We start from the raw sequence: 20952 nt of genomic DNA, 5'->3' as shown, positions 1-20952 counted from the left end.
CGGCGGCGACGGCCGCGTCACTGGCGGGCGGGATCCCTCCGCTCTGGGGAGAGCAGCGCTGGACGGTTGAGTTGGGGTGACTGAGGAAATCCATCCGCGTCGCCGCCGCTGCCGCCTCCGCCGCGGAGGAAGACAGGACCTCTCGCGCTCCTCTAGCGACCCTTCGCAGAATCCCACCGCCACAGGTACCTCCGCTGACAAAAGAAGTCCTCCTCTCCCCCAGCCCCAAATTCCCGTGGGGGAAGCTCTCTTCCTTCTGTCTCCCTGGTCTGGCCTCTTGGGAGCGGACGTAGCACCCCAGACCTCCCCTCCCTTCCTCTGGCTCCGTCGCTCCCAAACCCGGAAGGGGAACTGGGGGGACCCTCGTCCCCAGTAATGCACGCCCTCCCTGCACCGTCAGGGGCATTTTGCCTCACCCCAGACCCCATCCCAGCCTTTCCTGCCTCTTGCTCCCTGAGAAGTTGGGGGGCCAAATTCCGGGCTTCCTCTAGGCCCCGTCCCGCCCCCTTTCCCCATCACCACCCTCCCGTTTGCCCCTGGGTAGCACCCCTCGTGTCCTCCCATTTTTGCACCCATGCCGGCGTTCGCCTTGCAAAACTCCAGAATCCTCAGAGAGGCAGGCAAGGCCGCGAGGCCACCCTTCCCTTCGCCCCCACCCTCCCCTCGATTTGGGTTCTGTCCGTGTTTTCTGGCCCCCTTACTCTAGACCGGGGACCTCGGCACCCTATTCCCTCTACTAGCCCTAACCCCAAGCCCAGCTCCCGGGACGCCTTCATCCCACGCCTAGCTTTCTTTTGGGCAAAATGGAGGTCGTGGGGGCCGGAGGGCCGGGCCCACTGCGCTTCGCAGCGCGGCACCGGCCCGCGCCTTCCAGCTGCCAGACCCGGGACCCTCCCATGTCCCCTCCCCTTCGCCCCGCCAGACCTGCGGAGGCGGTGGCACCCCCATTTCTCCTTAGGGCCCCGGCTGCTGTATGCCCAGAATCCGGGGGTCGCCGAGGGGGCCCTGGAGGGTGATGGGGACTGAGGGCTGGAAGCGTCGCCCCTGCCCCCAGCGGCTTCCTCCCGGCCTGCTTCCTTCTGCCCCTGGCCTCTGGCGTTGCCTCTCGGCCTGGACTGCTGGCAACTGGAAGGAAGGGGCTTTGTCCGGAGCTGGGGACGTGGAGTGGGAGACTCTGCTTGCGCCCCCCCCAGCTCCCCGCTTTTTTGGAGGGGCATCCCCCGGCGCTAGCGTAGAAAGCTGAACTGGCAGAGGGGAAATGTCAGTGGGGAAGAGGAACGCCCAGGGCCTGGGGGAAGTGGGAGCTGGGTGGGGGAACGTCTGGGTCGGCAGAGTGCAGTGAGCATGGCCGGAGCACACAGGTGTCCGGGGGGGGGGGGGGCGGCAGAACTCCGGGCCCTGGAGCGGAGCCAGCCAGGCCCCTGGGGCCCCGGCGCGCGGAGCTCGGAGGCTGGGCTCCTGGGGTGCCGAGGGCGTAGGGCCGGGCCGCTTGGGCGACGCCAGCCCGCCCGCCGGCCCGCGTCTGGGAGAGAGCAGCTCCGCGCCTCGGGGCCGGGGACCTGTCCTCGGAGCACTAATTACCCGAGAGCAACTCCCACGGGCTTTCTGCGGGCGCGCCGGGGCGGGCGGCCTCGGCGCTGGAGGGAGCAGAGGCTTGGGGCTGCCTTCCCCGCCACCCTCCCCTCCGCCCGCGGGGGGCGGCTAATGGGGCGCAGCCGGCCCGGGGATTATCCGGGGTGATCCGTCCCGAACCTATTAGTGCCAATCGGCTTTCCCAAATCCTGTAAACAGCCACCCTGGCCGGTTCTGGGTCGGGGCGGGAGGCTGGGTCGGGCGGGGGCGATGGGGCCGGGGGTGGGGTCACCCACCCTACAGGTCTCTGCCGTGGATGCGGTTGCCTTGGCAACAGGGCTAGGGTGGGGGCACTTCACCAATGAGGTGCTCTTAGTCCGGGTGACGGTTGCCTAGGCAACCCCACGAACAGCCTAGCTTCCCCCTCTGGTCTCTCCCCCACCCCAGTCGAAGCTGGGGGTGTGTGTGGAGGGTGTGCGGCGTGTGGGGGTGAATTTAAAGAGGCACCGCCCCTTTTAAAATTAGGTGCTAGGAGGGCGGTGCCTGTGCGGGCCCGGGCGGACGCCAGGTCTGTTTTCGAAGGGACTCTCCCCGCCCCCTCCCCCCGTCCCCCCCTTCAGTTCCTGCCGCGGGTGTCCCGCCCGGGCTGCTGTCCGAGGGAGGGGTTTCCCCTGCGCTTCCTCTTGCACTTCCCGCTCCGTTTCCGGGGGGCGGGAGGAAGATTGGGGAAGTCAGCTCTAACTGGGCAACCTCCCTCCTGTGCCAGAGACCCGGATTCTGCCTGGGGGACCGCGGCCACCGCTGCTGTCCCCTCCCCCTCCTCCGACCGGCGCTTACCCCTTCCGGGCCGCGCTTCAACCCCGCCTTTTCCCCCTTCTTCCCCGGCGGCCTTGGGCCTGACGTCAGCCCTGCATCCCCCAGGCCTCGGGCCAGCGGCGAGGAGCTGTCTCCCCCAGCCCCCGTCCCGCGGCCCCCAGCCGCCCCCAACCCCGCCCCACGGGCCCGGCGCCATGAGTGAGCTGGAGCAACTGAGACAGGAGGCTGAGCAGCTCCGGAACCAGATCCGGGTGAGAGGGCCTGGCCGCTGGGCTGGGGAGGCCGAGCGGGCAGGGCCAGGTGGCCTGCATGTACTGGCTTGGTGGGGGGTGGATTTGTGTGTGTGTGGCTACCCTGGTGTCTCACTGTCTCCTCCTCTCCACTCCTCTGTCACCTCTTTCCCTGCCTGCTCCTCCTTCTCCTCCAACCCCTCTCCTCCTGCCCCTTTCTGATGGGCTCTGCCATCTCTTCTAGGATGCCCGAAAAGCATGTGGGGATTCAACACTGACCCAGGTGAGATGAATCCAGGGCTGAACCTGGGGTTTAGGGAAGGAGCAAGGGTTTGAGGCATAGTGCTTGGTGGGCCATGCCGCCTGAGCCTCCCTGAGCCCATTCTGCCTCTCCCTCCAGATCACAGCTGGGCTGGACCCAGTGGGGAGAATCCAGATGAGGACACGGAGGACCCTCCGTGGGCACCTGGCAAAAATCTATGCCATGCACTGGGGGACAGACTCAAGGTGGGTGTGTGGGTGTGTGGCTGGGGCCGTGTGCTGAGCTTTTGTGTCTGCCCTGGGCTGAGTTTATAGCAGGCAGAGGGGGGCAGGGGTTGCAGCCTCCCCGATCTGGGATGAACAGGATGCCTATGTTGCTGAACGTGTGCTTGGGAAGACAGGGAGCCCCGGGCGGTGGGAAACAGGACCATACCGGTTCCGGCAGGAACTCCACGGCTGCTCCTGGGAGTGGTCTCGGAGGGCCTCCCACCGGCTGAGAGAGGAGGAAAGGTGTCCTGTCTCCAGAGGGAGCCTCACACCCTGACCCCTCTTGCCTCTCCCGTGCCACTTTTTTAATAGGCTGCTGGTCAGCGCCTCCCAGGATGGGAAGCTCATCATTTGGGACAGCTATACCACCAACAAGGTAGACGTGGTGCCTGAGGCTGGGTGGGGTGGGGGCCGCGGGCCCTGGCTGGCTCCGACCCTGGGCACTGCCCCCTTCTCTCCAGGTCCATGCCATCCCTCTGCGCTCCTCCTGGGTCATGACCTGTGCCTATGCGCCCTCAGGGAACTTTGTGGCCTGTGGAGGGCTGGACAACATCTGCTCCATCTACAGCCTCAAGACCCGCGAGGGCAATGTCCGGGTCAGCCGGGAGCTGCCCGGCCACACCGGTGAGAGGGACCTGGCAGGGCTCGGGCGCTGTTGCGGGGGGAGGGGCTGTGCTGCCCGCCCGTAGAGACTCGGCTGACCAGCCTCTTTCCCCAGGGTACCTGTCGTGCTGCCGCTTCCTGGATGACAACCAAATTATCACCAGCTCCGGGGACACCACCTGGTGAGGCCCTGCCAGGGCTAGGTAGTTGGGGCTCACCTATACTTACTGCCTGGGGTGCCCCTGCCTTGGTGCTTTGCATGTAGTACGTGCCCTGAGCGAGCAGGGGCCTTCTGAACACTTCACTTCCCTTTCCTGTGACCCAGTGGCTCCGTGTGCCCTTTCCTTGGAGGTTCTGTCAGGGCTGGGCTCACATGGGGGAGAGGATGGCGGAGGGCAGGGAGTCTGTCCTGTACCCCTCTGTGATCCCTTCCTTCTTTCTGTTGTCTCTCCAGTGCCCTGTGGGACATTGAGACAGGCCAGCAGACGGTGGGTTTTGCTGGGCACAGTGGCGATGTGATGTCCCTGTCACTGGCCCCTGATGGCCGCACCTTTGTGTCTGGTGCCTGTGACGCCTCCATCAAGCTGTGGGACGTGCGGGATTCCATGTGCCGACAGACCTTCATTGGCCACGAGTCAGACATCAATGCCGTGGCGGTAAGTTCTGGGTCGAGCTGGGCTGGCCTGTCTGCCAGGCTCCCAGCTCTGTTGTGCCCTCATCTGGCTCGGGGCCTGTGTTCTGCAGTTCTTCCCCAACGGCTATGCCTTCACCACTGGCTCGGACGACGCCACGTGCCGCCTCTTCGACCTGCGGGCTGACCAGGAGCTGCTCATGTACTCCCACGACAACATCATCTGCGGCATCACCTCCGTGGCCTTCTCCCGCAGCGGCCGGCTGCTGCTCGCCGGCTACGACGACTTCAACTGCAATATCTGGGACGCCATGAAGGGCGACCGCGCAGGTGCGTGCTGGGCGCTGGGAGGAGGACGGGGTGGGGGGCGGGCAGGGAGCCGGGGTTCTGACGGTCCTTCCTCACAGGTGTCCTCGCTGGCCATGACAACCGTGTGAGCTGCCTCGGGGTCACTGATGATGGCATGGCTGTGGCCACAGGCTCCTGGGACTCCTTCCTCAAGATCTGGAACTAACAGCTACCACCCCGCTGGGCCCAGGCCAAGAGGGGCCCTGCCCATGCCCACACTACAGGCCGGGAGCTTTGGGGCTGGGTGCACACCAAGCCTCCCTCCCCGGGCCACGGGGCCTTGGGTCCCTGCTCCCCTACCCAGGTTTGGTTCCTCCCGGGGGCCCCCACTGTGGAGATAAAGATGGGGATAGAATGGGGGAAGAGGAGGGGCAGAAAGCCCTCATCCTTTTGCTGCCCTGGGGTTGGGGCCTTGTCCCTCTGGAGGGCCAGAGGCAGGAGGTAGAAACTCCAGGGGCTGGCTTTTTTAAAACTGGTTTTATTTTAATTTTTATTATATTTTCAGTTTTTCCATAAAGGAACCAATTCCAACTCTGTACCTGGTCTCTACCCTTGTGTCTTTCTCACTCCAGGTAGATCTCTGTTCCCAGGGTAGACCAGTGTGTGTGTCGGGTGGGAGGTGGGTGGTGGATATAGCCCCTTATAAATAGGGACCAGAGAGAAATTCTCACAGCTTCTCAGCTCAAGTCAGGCAGGAGGATCTTCTGCCCAGCAGGGCCATGGATGCTCCCAAACACACACAGCCCTCTGACTGACTGGCTGGCTGGCTGACCACAGTTGCCCCTGGCCACAGCTCTTTCAGTTCCTTGCGCTTAGCCTTGTCCCTGTTCCCCAAAGACCCTTTCTTCCAAGAAAAGACACAGAAGCAGAAGGGGAGAACACACGCCAAGTTTTATTGGGGGAAGGAATATTTACATGGGCAGGTAGAAGAGAAGGGAGTCACACAGGGTGGGGGTAGGGGAGATTGTGGGCCCAAGGCAGACAAGGGGATACAGAAGAACCCCTGCACCCACCCCAACCCAAGGAGGGTGGGAGAGCAGCTGGGGCCCAGGAAGACAGGTGGGAAAGGACGGCAATGGGGGTGGAGTCCCTGGGCTGGGGGGCTCAGGGGCTTGTAAACATTGACCACTCTCAGAAGGGGATGGGGGTGGGAGAGGGCTCCCCCTACACTTCCTCACAGGGTTAAGGCCTCTCCAGGCTCAAGGGCCCCCTAAGTTCAAAGTCTCTTTAGCTGGGGGTGAAGGGGAAGGAAGAGACAGGGAAGAGTGTCACCCCCCTCCCCTGCATTGGCTGCGGCAGGGGTGGGGGCAGTTACATTCAGTCACAACAGTACTCCCCCCGACACCTCTAATGCCGCCAAATACTGGCGTGAGGAAGGGGGGGAGCTGGGGGGCCAGCAGCAGCAAGACATTTCCCCCTGGCCCATCACCCCCTTATTGCTTTAGAGAGAATAAAGTCTTTTCACGGATGCTAACACTGTTGAAACCAGGGAGAAGCAGGTGGAGGGTAGCCCTCCACCCCCAAGGCCAGCTTTATCCCCCAACACTGACCCAGTTGCCACTTTGGTGCAAAACAAAAAAAAAAAAAAAAAAAAAAAATGTGGTCTCTCTGGGGATGCATGGGAACTCCCCATTTCCCCAGGGCAGGAAGGATAAATACATTCATGGAGGGGAGGCAGTGGCAGAGTCCTGCCCTAATACTGCGCTCTGAGCAATGAGGTCGATGGGAGAAGTTCGAGAAACCCAAAAGATACAACAAACTGTTTAAAACAAAAACAAACAAAAAAAAAACCACAAATGGAGACAAACCCAGGCAGGTGATTGGGAATAAGTTGGTGAGCAACAGAAGGGCAGCCTACCCCTGACCCAGGAGAGACGACACTTCTATTCTTGACCCTCGCACCTTACCCAACATTAAAAACGGCATCAGGGAGCAGAAAAGGGAGAGGCCACTTGCTCCTCCCCATTTGGTCAATGGAGGGGTCAGAGCAGAGCTGGGTGGTCCACGTCCCACACAGCTGGCTGCAAGCAGGGAACTCCCTTCTAACAGCCCCCACACCGCATCCTGAAGCCCCACGCTGCCCCCATGCCCTTGGCCTCCTAGGCCCTCCTCTTGCCCCTTTCACAGGAGAAAATAGTCATTAAGTGGTGCCTCTCTCTCCAGCTCCTGGAGGAACTGCTCCGCTCCCACCTCGCACAGGGTTGAGGCAGAAGGCGCAGCAGGGGCTTGTGGCCCAAAGAATACATTCATGTGGCAAGGCAGGGAGCTGAGGCTTTCAGCTTCACACCCAGGCCGTCCCCTGCAAATGGCAGCAGTGGGGGAAACCCTCACCGGGGCCAGAGTGGAAGTTCTTCCACCTTGACAGCCAGATGAGGCTGGCACTGGCTGGCCCTTCCCCCTCTACCTCGTCAGCCAGCGCAGGACGGCAGCCTGAAGAGCTGAGGCGGCCCGGCCCATTTGTGCAACTTTCCCCCAAAGCAGCAAAGCCAAGGGGCTACTTTGGCCCCTACACCGGACACCTCCGCCACAGTCACAGCAACAAAGGGAGCCGTTCACAGCGGGTCCGGCTGGCGGGGCTGAGGGGGCCTCGCTGTGCAAACTGCTGGCACCCCAGCTTCCAGTTACCCCAATGGCCCACCTTACGGGGCAGGGAGGGTAAGTGCAGCCTTGGGGGCCAGGCAGAACAGGTCCGTGGGGCCTGTGTCCCCACTGCCCCAAAAAAACAGTGTGTTTTTTTCTTTCAATCTCCTAACCTTTTTTTTTTTTTTCATTTCTTTTTTCTTAAAAAAAAAACAACAAAAAACCAAAACCAAAAGTCCCAAAAAACCTCTGTGGACCTTCCATTGTCACCCTCACTGTCCCTAGAGGGGGAAGGGGTGCTTAGAGTCTAGTTTTTAACAATGTTTGTTTTTTTTTTTTTTGTCTCTCCTAACACTTTCTTCAGGGTTGTTTAAATGTTTTAAAGAAAAAACAAAAACAAAACAAAAACAAAAACCCAAAAAACAAAAACCCTTCCCCCCAATCTGTAAAGTGCCTCGTGGTGGGTGAGTTAAGGTGCATCGTGTGGTTTGTAACAAGTGCTGGGGACCCTGCCCCTGCTTCCTCCTATGCTCCCTGTGGGGAGCCTGCAGGCTGGGGACCCACGGGTCCAAGCCGCTGCTGCCGCCCCTGGCCTACAGCCCAGGGGCTGGTGGGACGGGCTGGTCAGTAGTCATCCACGCTCTCGATCTCACCAGAAGGTCCGTGCAGGGAGTACCCTGAAGCCGGGAAGAAGCTGGGTTTGAGCTCTCCCCAGGCTCCTGGCCCCTGCTGAGTAAAAAGCCTCCTTCATGGCCACACCCCCAAACTCACCCAAGATGCTAGGATCTGAGTGCAGCATGAGCGCCCGCCTCTTGGCTTTGCTGCCCTCCCCAGGGCCGAGTTTGGTGCTGTGGTTGGTCTGAAAGGCTGTCTGTAGGGAGCCACTGCTCAGCCATGCCTCCTGTGAGGCTCAGACAGGGAAGCTGGGTCAGCACGGTGAGGGGCAGCCTCACCCCACCTGCCAAGGGCCCTTGAAGCCTCACCTGCTGCTGCTGCCGCTGCTGGCTGGCTTTCTGTTTGGCCCTCCGCTCCAGGAACTGTTTGGCAAATTCTTTGGCTTCCAGCGTGTCTCCCAAGCAGGAACGGATATAATCGTGGACGTCGTAGGGGGATTCCACCTCCTTGAGGATCGCTACAGCCATGGGTACTAAAGGGCAGGAGGGGACGGGCAGTCAGGGCCCACCTGATTGATGCAGGTGCGGAAGCCCCGGCCCCGCCCGGCCTCCCCGGGTCTGTCGCCTGTACCATCCAGGCTGCCCGTGGTGCTCAGCGTGTGCAGCATCTGCTCACACCACTGGGTGAAGCCGTCCTGGGGCCTGGGGATGCCCTGCAGCAGCTTCAACAGCTTCTCTTCCTCCTCGGTCTTTTTGCGCACAGGCCGACCGGACAGGTGGCTGTACGAGTCACTGAGTGGGCCGGGGACGAATCAGAGGCCAGAGATCAGCGGAGGCCTGCCACATCCTTCCAAGCCCTGCCCGAGACCGGACGGAGCCTGCAGGCCCCGGCACCCACCTGAGAGAGGGGCTGCTCCGGCTGTTCTTCAAGCCCAGGCCGCGGGCCAGGCTCCCGCCGCTCTTGAGGGTGTCCTCCCAGAGCCCCGGGCCGCCGCTGCCGCCCCCACTCTTGTCGGGCCCGCCCCACAGTGGCCCAGCCTCAGATACCCACTGGTTCAGGGGGGCCGAGCCCAGGCCCCCAAGCTGCTACAGATGGCAAAAATCAGCCCCAATATGGACGGACACGGACACACGGACACACGGACACACACACACACACACACTCTCACACTCTCTCTCTCTCACTCTAGAACAACTAGGTGGGGAGGCTCACGGAGATAGCCGAGTGGGACGAGGTGAGGGCCGCCCAGAAGACGCTTCACAGTCAGATACAGACCAGCGCTCAGGCTGGAAAGTCGGGGCTCAGCGACTCCCCCCACCCCACGGGTCACCCTGGGAGCTGACCAGAAGGGGTTCCCGAGGGCTCAAAAACTGGCGGTCGGCAGGGTCGGGGAATGTCAGGGCCAGCCTGCTCACCACGCGGTGGTTGGGGGCCTGGGCCCGCGATGGCTCCCGGGGTGGGGGCTGCTTGTGCAGCTGCCGCTCGCCCTCCAACTGCAGCTCGAGCAGCGTCTTCATGGAGAGCCCCTGCTTGGCCAGGCCGGCCCACAGCGGGGGCGGGGAGCTGGGCGCCGGGGGTGTGGGGGGCGCCGGGACAGCGGCCACCGCCTGCTGCTGCTGCAGCAGCTTCAGCAGGAGTTCCTGCTGCCGCACCTGGGCCGGGGCAGCAGCGTGGTGAGGGCCAGCGGCCTGGGCCCTGGGGGCGTGGGCGAGCGGGGCTGGGGGCAGCCGGGCACACACCTGCTTGCGCCGGAACAGCTCCTCCTCCTCCTGCCGCCGCTTCTGCTCCTCCTGCTGCTGCTGCCGCCGCTTCTCCTCCCGCCGCTTGCGCTCCTCCTCCTCCCGCTTCGCCCTGAGCTCCGCTTCTCTGCGCTCTTGGAACTGGCATGTCCAACGAGCTCAGGTGGGAGACCTGGGCGCCCCCCACACACACCCCCGGCCTTCTCTGCCTTGGCCCGGCCCTCGCTGCCCGAGGACCCCAGTCCCAGGAAGCCTACTCACTTTGTGCTGCAGCTGGAGTTGTTCTAGAATTGGACCCTGAGTCGAAGAGTTAATTGGTATGTCCCAAAGACTGGCCTCACCGCCTGCAGAAGCAAGGGCAGCAGCAGCAGACGACTCAGGCTGGGCTGGAGCGCCCAGAGGGCGGGAGCAGACACAAAGCCCCCCCCCCCCCCACTCACCCAGGGACTTGGTGGGGGGGGCGGCTCAGAACATGGGGGCAGGGAACAGGCGGGCCACACACCTGACTGTGATGAGGCTGAGGTATGTATATCCCAGAGGGGGCCCGAATCCGGCACTGACAAGGACCGGTTCATGGTTGGGAGCAGGTTCTGGTCCCCACCTCTGAGGAGCAGAGCAGGGTTTCTCAGAACTCCGAATTCCTCTTGGGTCTGCCCCCCTCGCCCCCAAAAGACACCAGCCCCTGAACCTGGGCGGTTTGAGAGCTTGGAGCTGCTGCAGGAAGGCGGTGAGCTGCTGCTGCTGCGGCGGGCTCAGGTCCCCCAGAGCCGCCTTCTCCCGGAGCGCACACTGTGGGAGCTGCCGGCTGCGGGCCCAGACATGGGCGTCAGGAGGGCGGGGGCCCCCAGCTCCGAGCCCGCAGCCCGCCTGGCCACCAAAGCCTTCTAGGCGCCCCCGTACCTGCCAACCAGCTGCAGAAACTGCTGGTGCTGCAGCTGCTGGTACAGGGCGGCCGCGGCAAGCTCCTGCTGCTTCTTCAGCCGCTCCTGGTCCATGTTGCCCTGTGCGAGGCCCATGGCGCGCCTGTGGCTCTGCCCTTCCGCCCTGTGCCCCCAGCGCAGCTCCCGCTTCCCCTCCCCACCCCACTCCTTGCCAAGGCGGCCGGGCTCACCAGCAGTGGGGGTGGCGAGGGTCCCGGGGCAAAGGGCACACGACCCCACATCTTGATCACCTCACCCAGTGGCTGGAAGCCCTCATCACAGCCCCGCTTCACAAGCAACGCCATGGAGAAATAGCCCGCCTGGAACCACTCTGCCATTTCCTGTGTTGTGAAAGGGCCTGGACCAAGGGAAGGGGGACCTCGGTCAGAAAGCCGAGCCGGTGAAGCCCTGAACAAGAACGGTGTTGTCCCCCTGCCCCCAGCAGCCCCGCTGGCATGGTCCCCACTGCCCACAGGCACCTTGGATCTCCCCCTGGGGATCCTTGTAGAACCACTTCCGGGCCGCACCATGGCTCAGGGGGAGGGCAGTGGCAGCTGCTGAGTGGCGCAGGCCCTGGGCCTGCATGGCAGCCGTGAACTGCTCCTCCTCCAGGGAGCTGTCCTGCAGGGAGGCCACCAGCTTCTCCGCCTCCTGGGAGACCAGGGAGAGAGGAAGCCTCAACAGCCCAAACATGACATCAGGACGGGGCTGGGGCTAAGATCAGGGTGCAGTCAAGAGGTCGGGTCACAATGCAGAGGGACAGAGGGAGCAGTGGCTCTCCGTCCCCCGTAGGGCAGGATCCCCAGAGCCTTCTGAGGTTCCTCACACCTGCTGCAGGTGCTTCAGGCCTTCATCATCCTCCAGATCTCCAGGCGGGCCAGAGGGTGAGCCTACCACAGGACTCAGCGGCATTCCCCTCATATCATCTAGAAGCAAAGAAAGCAAGTGAAATGGTGGTCCAGAGAAGAGAATGAGACGCTTTCCTAACCACCGTCGTTCCAGAAAAGTGGACTCTAGTTCTACCTCTTTCCCCCACCCAAGACGCCTTAGGTACCTCCATCCCACCCCAAGGAAGAGGAGCGTCTCCCCCCCTCCACTACCTTCAGCTGCCGGCAGGTCCTTGTCTGCAGCGTCGTCACCTTCCCCATTAGCTCCCCAGAGGGGACCCAAGGTGGGCAGTGGGGATGGGGAACTGGACTTCTCCTCCTGAGGAGGTAGTGGAGTCAGTTCCTTCCCTCCTGAAAGACACGGGTAATTACCAGAATTCAAAACAAAGAGCTAAAAGGCCTTAAAAATGACTTGACACGGGTCTCCCATTTGTGGCCAGAACCTAGGTCTCTGGGCCTTGAATCCACCCATCTAACTGCTCAACTCTGCTAACACCCAGCAAATCAGCACCACAAACCCCACCTTGCAACACTGGACACGTTGTGCACGTGTCCGCGTCACTGCCCAAGACCGTACACATACCACCACGGACTTAACACTGCGTTCTTCAGATTCTTTCAAGGATTTGCACAGATCATCTTGATTGTGCCTGAATTTGAACTGACACTCTGCCTTTCAGACACGGCCCTGCTCTGTTCCTCCCCCACCCGGCAACACCTGCTCTTCGCCCAAGCTGCCTTCTCCTAAAGGTGGGTGGCACAGCCTGGTGAGGGCCCCTCTGCCTGCCTGGCCTGGGCTCAAGGCACTGCCCCCGCCCCCCGCAGGCTCACCTGCCTCAGGCCCCCCCTCGTCTAGCCCTTCAGGAGGCTCTTCCTCCTCTTCCTCCAGGCCCTGGAAGTCGAGCTCCTGCTCCTCAGGAATGGGCTCCTTGGGGCCCTTCTGCACAGGGTTAGGGGACACGGTGGGGAGCAAGAGGCAGAGGATGAACAGGTGGGAGAGGCCACCACCAGGGTAGGTCCCACCCCCCTCCCCCTCCAGCGGAGACCTTCCCTGTGTTTCCTCCGATACCTTGAGAGGCAGGAAAGCCCCAGAGGCATCGAAGGTGCCCATCTCTTCATCCTCGTCATCCAGGCACCACTCCGGGAGACCATCTTTGTCTTCCTCAAAGCCGTCAGGCCCTCGGCACCTCCGGAGGTGAGAGCTGCCTCCCCCACCCCGCCCTTCCTCTTCACCACACCCTCCTCGATCCCCTCGCAAATCAAATTCGAACTTGCGACGCCGGTCCCCGTGTTCCCGCCAGCCAGCAGAGCGGGGGCCGCCATCTGGGCGGGAAGAGTCAATAGAAGGAAGGTCGGTATTCCGGTCAAGCCAGCCTTCGCCTTTCTGCTGCCCACCGGGACCTCCCCCTCCACCCCGGGACCAACCGGCACTGCCAGGCCTGCCCTCCCACCCCTGTCCACTCCAGGAAGCTTTCTGGTCCCTCCACCCGGCCGCGGGAGCCCACCCTCTGACCCCACGACCCCCATCCGGCCCCAACCTCACCAGGGCTGGCTGAGCGCCAGCGGTCGCCATCTCGCCGGGGTCCTGCCCCAAGTCTCCAACTGCCCTCCTCCTCTTCCTCTTGCTCCTCCCGAAGAGAACGCCAGTTCTCGCTATCTGAGCGGGCATGTTCCTTCCTCGGGCCAGCCCCTCCCTCCTCAAACCCGGATCGTGCTTGGGGGTGGGGAAGACACAGTCAGCGGAACAGCAGCCACGGTCCCTGGAAGACTCTTACTACAGACCTTGCAGTAAAAAGGAGTCCAGCTCCAGGCCCTCCTGTCCCCCCCCACCTCCCTCAGGAAAACACTCCCCTAATGGCACCGCCCATTTCACTCCCCCCCCACCCCACCCCCCCAGTGACCTCCGGGACATGGCCATCGCCACTCTCCATACCTCCATCCCTCCTGGCCGACTTCTCAAACCTTCTCTCGCCTCTGCAGAAGGAAAAGGCGTTGGGTCAAAGGAGGATGGATCCCAGCCCGCCCTCCAATTTGCGGAACGCCCGCAGAGCCCGTCCGTTCTGTCCTGAGAGCGGTGGGAAGGGGGAAGGCCCAGGGGCGGGGTACTAGGGAGATGTCAGCCTCGGAAGGGAGCCCAGAGGCGCACGCAGAGAAGGTCGCAGGCTAAACGAGGACTAGGAGAATCAGAAGGCAAAGGAAGAGAGCCACAGGAAGTCAGTCAGAGGCAAAGGGGACACTCTGTGGCCAGGGCTGATTTGGTGGGTCTCCTGTTGCCCTCTGCGGACAAAGACCCGAGCCGCCGTCCAGGGACGGCGCCGCAGGGCTTCTCTCCGCTCTGCCACTATGCTGCCAGCACCTGTCATCCCAACTCTGGCTACGCTGGATCTCCCGGGGGTTTCGACCAAAGGCCCCATCGCCTTCTTCAATGCTTCTTTGGTAAAAGCAACTGTCACCACGGCCTCGGCCTGGATAAAGGAGGAGATACACGTGGGAAACCTGCCTGGCCATCTCTCTGCACCCTCAAAACCACAGCCCGCCCCCCAGAACACACCGTCACCCCCTCTACCTCGGCTCCGAGTGCTGCCCCTGCCACGGGAGGTGCCACCTAGGGGGGGGCCAGCCCCTTTCCCCATCAGCCTCAGCACAGCCACACTGTTCACTGACAGGGAGAAGTTTCTCTGAGGAGGGAGCCAAGGGTGGCAGTGAGGACCCAGGCACCTGCGTACCGCCCCCCCCCGCCCTGCCGCCGATCCCTGCCCAGAACCACAACCTCCACCACCTATCTTCCCAGCTTCAGGCCGTCTCTGCAAGGGGAAGACCCAGCGCCCTGCCCTGCATCGCCCCAGCCCAGCCCCACCTGCTCCTCCTCAGTCAGAGGCTCTAGCGCCAGAGGCTGCAGCGGCTCCTCCTGCAGCACCGCGGCAAACTCCTTGTCCTGCAGCTCATCCGGCACCTGTCAGTCGGGGCAGGAGAGCCGGGATCCCACCTGCTCCTGGACTCTCTCCACTGGCTGAGACCAAGCAGGCAACGGGGCCACACACCCCACACCCGCCTGCCCCCCACCTTGTTCTCCTTGACGTAGAGAGCCAGCATTTCTTCTCGCCCATAGCGATAGTCAGCCAGCTTGTATTTGGGCATGGCAGGGGATGGGGGTGGGGAGGCCACGCTGCCGCCACTGGAAAGGGCCCTCAGCCTAGGAAAGGGACACAGGGAAGGAAAGAGACAGGAGTCTGAGCAACCCCATTCTTCCTGGCTTCTCCAGGCCATCCAGAGCATGTCTAACTCACCACTCAGGCCCAAAATTGAGGGTCTCCGCTGCCATGATGGAGCTGGGCGTGTCCTCGAGGTCAGAGGGGCTGAAGGGAAGAGGGGGGGACCTGGCGTTCACTCTCCAAACACCTGTGGAGGCACCGGGACACTAGGCCTCGGAGACAGCACACCCGGAGAACCACAAGGCAGTAAGGTATAGATTCCCACCTACTGAACTCTGAAAGGGCTCACCTAAGCCAGCCACGTGCCACCCAGCATGAGTGAGGCGAACTGTCACGATGAGGGAAGACCTGGGGGAAGGGAGGAAACAGGGCAGCTAGAGCCCCTTCCAGCTTCAGCAGGGGTTGCCTCCCTCCACCCCAGACTCACTTGGCAGCCTTGCCCCCAGGAAGCAAGTAGGGCCGGGACTGGACTCTCTTCAGGCAGGGGCCTATGCTGGAATGAACCGAGGTCCCCAAGCTACAGGACGATGATCTGACTGCAGTGGCGCCCGAGGAGGGAGCTTCACATCCGAGAAAGATCCTTACCGAGAGGTGAGGAAACAAAGCTGGGGTTAAACCAGTGGGCCAGATGGGCCTCCCCACTTCTGGGCCTCCTCTGTCCTGCACAATGGGGAGATCTACAGATGCTGGACACTTCCAGTTATCCAGGGCAGAGAACCACACCCTCTGCTCCTCCTCATCTCTGTCCCCCACGTTAGGCCTCGAGAGTAGTTAATTCCCTCAGCAGAGCTGAGTGAGGCACTGGTCTCAGCACCCTCGCAGTGGGGTGTGGCACTCGGTAAAGGGCTGGCTGAGGTATGTGGGAATGCTCAACACAAAGATAAAACACAAGCAAACAAACAAACAAAAAACCCATCACAGCCACAGATATTCTAAAGACAAAAAAACATTCGTTTTGAAAAAAAAAAAAATTACACACGAAGTCTGGGAGCAAACTTATTTCCCTTCTGGAAAAAACTCAAGGCTGCCTGTTTGGTGGCTAGAATCTAGGGATTCAACTGGGGGGAGGGGGCCAGAAAAAGGGGAGTGGTGGTGGGGAGGCCCTAAGGGCCAAAGGCAGGGCACACGGAAGGCTGCGGGCAGTGCCCTCCTTGGGCTGGTTTACCCACCAGGAATCAACACCCAGACCCTTTCCATGGATCAGGAAGAGCCCACCGTAACTACTAAGAACCAAGGAGAGAACGTTATTATGCTACAGACTAGTACGGCGCTCCCCTCACCATAAAGCAGAAATGAGGCTGATAGAAGCAGTGGCAGTGGCAATGACCTATCCCTCTAAGGAACAGCAGAGGAGGCTCTCAGGAGGCGGCTCATCCCTGGCGGTTCCGAGCGAGGACAGGTGGGCAAGGTCTCGGGGAGCGGCACGGGGGCTTCCCTCACTGGCTGGAGGGGAGGCTGGACCCGAGTACCTCCACAGTTTCCATCAAGTCCAAGACTCCACAACTCTGGCAAGAGAGGAGGAAGGGTTTCCAGCAGAGGGGCCAAGGGAGAGCAGCTCTCATGTACAGCTGCACATGGGGAGATGAAGCAAAATGCTCCGACAGAGGCGGGACCCAGTCCCAGAACCCCAGCATCCTAGCAGGGAATGCAGCTTTGGAGAGCATCTCGAGCGGGGTGGACCTCCCCCGACATGGGCATCTCTTCTACAACAGCCCTCGCTGGCCGCTGCTGGTGATGCAGCATGCCACGGCACACACAACCGTGAGAAGACACATCTGTTGAAAAGCTCTCCCTTTCACTGGATTCGAGCAGGCCTCGCAGGACCGATGCTACCATCCCTACTTAATTTGACCAGTGAATCAGCCTTGAAGACATTACACCAAATGGAAACCACCCAGTCACAAAAGAACAAATACCCTAGGATTCCTCTTATGTGAGATTCCTAAAGAATCAAATTTAGAAACACGGGGAGTAGAACAACGGGCCAGGGTTGGGGGGTGAGGAGAGCGGGGAGCTGTTCAATGGTATTGAGTTTCAGCCTGAATGAGGCAAATGAGGCAGCTGTGGAGATGGATGGTGGTGACGGTTGCACAACACGAACATACTTAACCTCACAGAGCTGGACACTCAAAAACTCGGTTGAAAACTCAGTTAAATGGTACATTTTAACCACCGTTAAAAAAAAGGTTTAGGAAACAAAAAGACATTTGCGAATAGCTACTGCATACCTAAGTCTTCCTCACTCCAAGGAAAACACCCCACATTCCTTCAAACAAACCTCAGGAAACACTGTTCTGAGCTTCCTGCAGTTCGTTCCAGAAGGGCCCCATCTTCAGGGGGAAGGTGGGGAACAGAAGAGCCCTCTGGGTGCGGAAGGCTTCGGGGACAGGGGACAACTCACTCTCCCTCCCTTCCAGGGAGTGGCAAAGGCGGCTCTCCTTGACGCTTCCGCTTCTGGCCTTCACCTTTCCGTCCTGGTTGTCAGAAGCAAACTGAGGAGGAGTGGCTCCTGGTGTGAGCAGCAGGGCAACTGCAGAAGCAAGGAAGAGGCAGTCAGGGCAGAGGAAGGAGAAGAGCGGCTAGAGAAAGAAGTCGCGTCTCCAGGCAAGCCCAGCCACAGGAGGACATGGTCCCAGCAGCTGGTGGCCGCCGGCCTGTGAGGCAGCACACGAGCCGCCCCATGGTGCCCACCCCTCCAAACCCGCGGCATTGGCACCACGTTTCCTCCCAAGCCAGTGGTTCTCAACTGGGGAGGGGCGCTGTGCTCCCTAAGGGACATGTGGCAGTATCTGCAGATGGCTTTGGTGGGCATGACTGGAAGGCGCCACTAGCCTCTAACGGGTGGAGGGCAAGGATGCGGCTCCACACCCTACAATACACAGGGCAGCCCCCCCACGACAAGGAATTAGCTGGCCCAACGTATCAACACTGCCACGGCTGAGGACCCTTCCTCCGTATCACGAGCGCAGGTAAAGCCTACTTGGTGTTTATGGGGAAGAACGGAGACAAGAGAAACCAATTTATTCCAGTTCAGTCTCCCCTCTAAAGAGCAAACAAGGAAATCGTTTCCTAATTATACTACCCCATGAGAGAAATCTGAAATCCTGCCAGGAGGGAAATCCTCAAGAAGAGGTTTAAAACATTCTGCTAAGTTTCTCTATCACAAACTCTCAAAGCCAGCTGTTTGGGTCCCTTTCCAGCGAAGGAAAGAGCAGGGACAGGCAGCACACAGGACTGGGCACAGCACCCTTTCCTGGCTTGTTAATCTAAGGCTCTCCTCACAGGCTCATTCCAGCTTACCTGCCACCCCATGGTCCTACCTTCAGCATCTGTCTGCCTCATCTCCCAACGCACTCCCTCTGTGCCTGCCTGCCCAGTCTTCTTTCTCAGGCCTCAGCATACTCTCCCTCCCTCGGTGTTGGAATTATTGCTATTAAAAGGCCGCCCCCTGCTGGAGTTGAGAAGAGAGGACACACACTGGTCCAGGGTGCTCACAATAGGCTTGCAGAACAGGAGGGAAGCCTGTTCTCTGGGGTTCAAAACTCTCACAAGAAAAAGATCCAAAGAAGAGGCAGTCCTAGTACACACTAAGTTAACATTATTTCCTCATTCCATCACCCCTAAAATTAGCCCCATTCCAGAGCAATGTGCCTTGGCACGGAAAGGTACCACTATTAACAAAGTGGAGTCCCAAATTCCCCAACATCTGAGCAACCAGCAACCGCCCAGTCCCAAGCCTGTTGGGAGGTGACTCCGCCCTTTCTCAGGATGGAAAGATTCTCCATGCATGGCAGGATAACTCTGAGGCTTAGGAAGGGTGCGAGCCCGTGCTCCCCCCGCCCGGTCAGTTAGCGCAGCTCTCCACTCTCTGAGCCGTCATGACAAATAACGCCCCTTGGCACGTCTACTGGTTACGTTTTCAAAGCGCTTTCACACTTTACCTCATTTGATCCCTTCTGCCCACTTGCCCAGTCTTGGGACCCAGCCAGGGAAAACAAGGAAAGGAAGATGCAGCTGCCCCCACAGGGTACCCCGTGTTCCTAGACACTCCGTTCGAGACTAGAGAAGGGATGCACAAGCAGCAGGAACCTCCCTAAGTACTTTGTGAGTTTTAAGCCATTTTAAATTTCTCCTTAGATTTTTTAAAATTCCTCACATGGCAACCTCTTCTCCCTTTCTCTGTTCTGAAGTGTTTCTATCCCTAACTCCAACCACAGACAAGGGCAAACTGGGGTCCTTGGATACATCAAATCACAACAAAACTCATTTGTCCACTGGCTAAAAAAGCCAGGCCAGAGGTCTAGGAACACAACTCACTTGACTGTAATCACCATATGGGACCCTTAAGGCCCTTGGTCCCCAAGCCGGGGCAGCAACGCCAAGTCCAGATCTGTTTCAGCCCTTTGCAATTACACAGCAGACCTCTGGAGCTGGCTGAGGGATTGGTGGCCTGGGACTGCACAGGGAAAAGTACAGATGAAGGATCCTGAGGGCAAACTCCCACATCATGAATGGCAAGGGGGACCAGCCTGTTGGTATCCATGGGGCTTCAGATGCAGAGTCAAGGGATGGGGGGCCAAGGTGCAACTGGCGTGTCAGCTCGGAGAAACAGTGGAGATGTGGTGTGCAGGCTAAGTTTTGGATAAGCAGCAATAAGAAGCAAGAGGTGAGTGAGACTGGGGTGGGTGGACGAAAGAACAGGCCGACAATTGACTTAGCATCTCCCAGGGCTGGAGCCCTATGAAAGACCAGAGCGGGACGCTTGCTGGGAATTGTGGTAATGACTGGATAAGAAATGCAAAATGAGGATCTCTTTCAAGTTAACTTGGGGCGGGGGGAGGCAAAGTGTGAGGGGCCGAGGCCAGGGAGCTGCTGCATCAGAGGCGCGGGGCTTTGGGAAGAGACTGGCCTGGAGACACGAAAGACTAAGGTGTTGAAACGGCCCGGCAACAAGGAGGAAGAAGACCCCAATGACCAAGCACTAATGTCGTTGAAAGGAAATTTAGGTGAAGACCCAGCGGAGGTGCTTCACGTAAGAAGAAAGGCTTCCACGTTGGCCAAAGTCATGGAACGCCTGGACTCTAAGACATGCAGGGCCCAGCTGATTCCGATAAGAGCCCGGAGGCACACTGGGGAAGTCTCCGGGGAGCGCCGGGCATTAGGGTCGGGGGGCCCCCGGGCGGGCCCGACGGAGGATGCGCGCGGACGGGAGGGGGCCGGGCAGGGCTGCCGAGGGGCCGGAGGACGACCGTTAGGAGCGCGGGGGTGGGAAGGAGGCGGGCCGCCCGGGAGGACGGCGTGCCCTTCAGGGAGGGGGCGCCAGGTGCGCGGGGCGAGGGGCGAGGGCGGTCGCCCACCGGGAGGAGCCCGGCCTCCCTCGGGGCCGCGCCTGGGAGGGGCCGGCGGGAGGGCGGACGCACCGGGCGGCGGCAGCGGCGGCGGCGGCCTGGACAGAGACGCGGGAGGGTCCGTGCCGGCGGCCCGCGCTCTCGCTCTGACTCTCGCAGGCTCGGCGCGGCCGCCTCGGCGTCGGGGGCGGGCCTGCCCCGGGCCCCGCGGCGGGCCGGGGTCCGCGGGGCCGCCGAGCGCTTACCGCGGCGGGCGGGAGGCGCGAGGCTCCGGTCCCGGGGCGTTGGCGGCGCGCGCGGCGGGCCAGGGGGCGGCGGCGACGGCGGCGACGGCAGCGGCGGCGGGGGAGGGGGCGCTGGCGCTCCCGCGGCGGCCGCTCCTCTCTGTTTGTGTTTGTAGCAAGATGGCTGCCCGCCTCGCACCACGTGACGCGGACGCGGGGCCGCGGGGCCGCCCCCTCCGCCGCCGCCGCCGCCGCCGCCGCCGCCCCCGCCCCCGCCCCCGCCGCCGCCGCCCAGGCCCCCTCCACGGCTCTGGCCCCTAGCCACCCGCACGGCCTCGCGCCCGCCCCGCCTGCTCAGTGGGGAGCCCGGACGCCCGCCGCCCCCGACCCCCCCGGCACGTGACCCGGGGCCTGGCTCGTCACGTGATGCAGGGCCTGCAGCGGGCCGGAGGGGGTTTGTCGCGGGTCCCCCCGGGGCGCTCCCCGGCTGTTCTCCGGCACGTGACGCGCGACCGTCGCGACGGAGGCCGCCGCAGGTGGCATCGCAGGGCTTGCCTCGCCAGTCGGCTTCCTCCAGGAAGCCCGCCTGGATTGAAGGAGATAACATATAATCCCGAGGTGCGTTCATCAGACGTCCTGGGATATGTGAAATAAGTGAGGAATTAATGATTTGGACACTGTCCGAGGCAGTGCTGACTG

General features: G+C 61.5%; 2 protein-coding genes across 3 annotated transcripts; one reads left to right on the top strand and one right to left on the bottom strand.

Moving 5' to 3' along the window:
- GNB2 (G protein subunit beta 2) lies at window positions 1–5266 on the top strand. Its single transcript, XM_028109847.2, has 10 exons — window positions 1–185; window positions 2494–2639; window positions 2863–2901; window positions 3019–3125; window positions 3459–3522; window positions 3608–3770; window positions 3865–3931; window positions 4204–4405; window positions 4494–4710; window positions 4788–5266. The coding sequence occupies exons 2-10, from the start codon at window positions 2583–2585 to the stop codon at window positions 4892–4894; spliced, it is 1023 nt and encodes a 340-aa protein (XP_027965648.1). The 5' UTR covers window positions 1–185; window positions 2494–2582; the 3' UTR covers window positions 4895–5266.
- Window positions 5267–5600: 334 nt separating this feature from the next.
- On the bottom strand, window positions 5601–20422 carry GIGYF1 (GRB10 interacting GYF protein 1). 2 transcript variants are annotated; one of them, XM_028109846.2, is made up of 29 exons: window positions 20275–20422; window positions 17083–17211; window positions 15962–16186; window positions 15109–15261; window positions 14971–15029; window positions 14757–14868; window positions 14533–14662; window positions 14327–14422; window positions 14036–14147; window positions 13826–13934; window positions 13403–13443; window positions 13013–13183; window positions 12539–12792; window positions 12301–12409; window positions 11683–11820; window positions 11411–11508; window positions 11062–11233; window positions 10774–10940; window positions 10563–10663; window positions 10351–10467; window positions 10165–10265; window positions 9924–10006; window positions 9663–9803; window positions 9339–9575; window positions 8821–9008; window positions 8554–8714; window positions 8292–8455; window positions 8080–8209; window positions 5601–7985 (listed from the first exon to the last, which is right to left on the bottom strand). In XM_028109846.2, exons 6-29 carry the CDS (start codon window positions 14789–14791, stop codon window positions 7933–7935), a joined length of 3108 nt encoding a protein of 1035 aa, XP_027965647.2. In that variant the 5' UTR covers window positions 14792–14868; window positions 14971–15029; window positions 15109–15261; window positions 15962–16186; window positions 17083–17211; window positions 20275–20422; the 3' UTR covers window positions 5601–7932. The 2 variants fall into 2 exon arrangements, with proteins under 2 accessions (XP_027965647.2, XP_087872792.1); XM_088016666.1 differs by having other exon boundaries at window positions 10834–10940.
- Window positions 20423–20952: the final 530 nt, after the last annotated feature.

The sequence above is a fragment of the Eumetopias jubatus genome, unplaced genomic scaffold (assembly GCF_037043125.1).
Source record: "Eumetopias jubatus isolate StellerSeaLion01/CBP00866 unplaced genomic scaffold, mEumJub1_p1.0 scaffold_12, whole genome shotgun sequence".
Classification (NCBI taxonomy): Eukaryota; Metazoa; Chordata; class Mammalia; order Carnivora; family Otariidae; genus Eumetopias; species Eumetopias jubatus.
This window is presented reverse-complemented; position numbering and strand designations above follow the sequence as displayed.

What these genes read in the sequence shown, in the direction of transcription:
- GNB2 (XM_028109847.2), top strand. Translation starts at nt 2,583, where the DNA reads ATGAGTGAGCTGGAGCAACTGAGACAGGAGGCTGAGCAGCTCCGGAAC. An exon ending in CACTGGGGGACAGACTCAAG is followed by an intron (nt 3,126 to 3,458) that starts GTGGGTGTGTGG and finishes CTTTTTTAATAG; the next exon opens with GCTGCTGGTCAGCGCCTCCC. An exon ending in ACAGCTATACCACCAACAAG is followed by an intron (nt 3,523 to 3,607) that starts GTAGACGTGGTG and finishes CCTTCTCTCCAG; the next exon opens with GTCCATGCCATCCCTCTGCG.
- GIGYF1 (XM_028109846.2), bottom strand. Translation starts at nt 14,791, where the DNA reads ATGGCAGCGGAGACCCTCAATTTTGGGCCTGAGTG. An exon ending in GGACCTGCCGGCAGCTGAAG is followed by an intron (nt 11,509 to 11,682) that starts GTAGTGGAGGGG and finishes CTTTGCTTCTAG; the next exon opens with ATGATATGAGGGGAATGCCG. An exon ending in AACTCCAGCTGCAGCACAAA is followed by an intron (nt 9,804 to 9,923) that starts GTGAGTAGGCTT and finishes TGGACATGCCAG; the next exon opens with TTCCAAGAGCGCAGAGAAGC.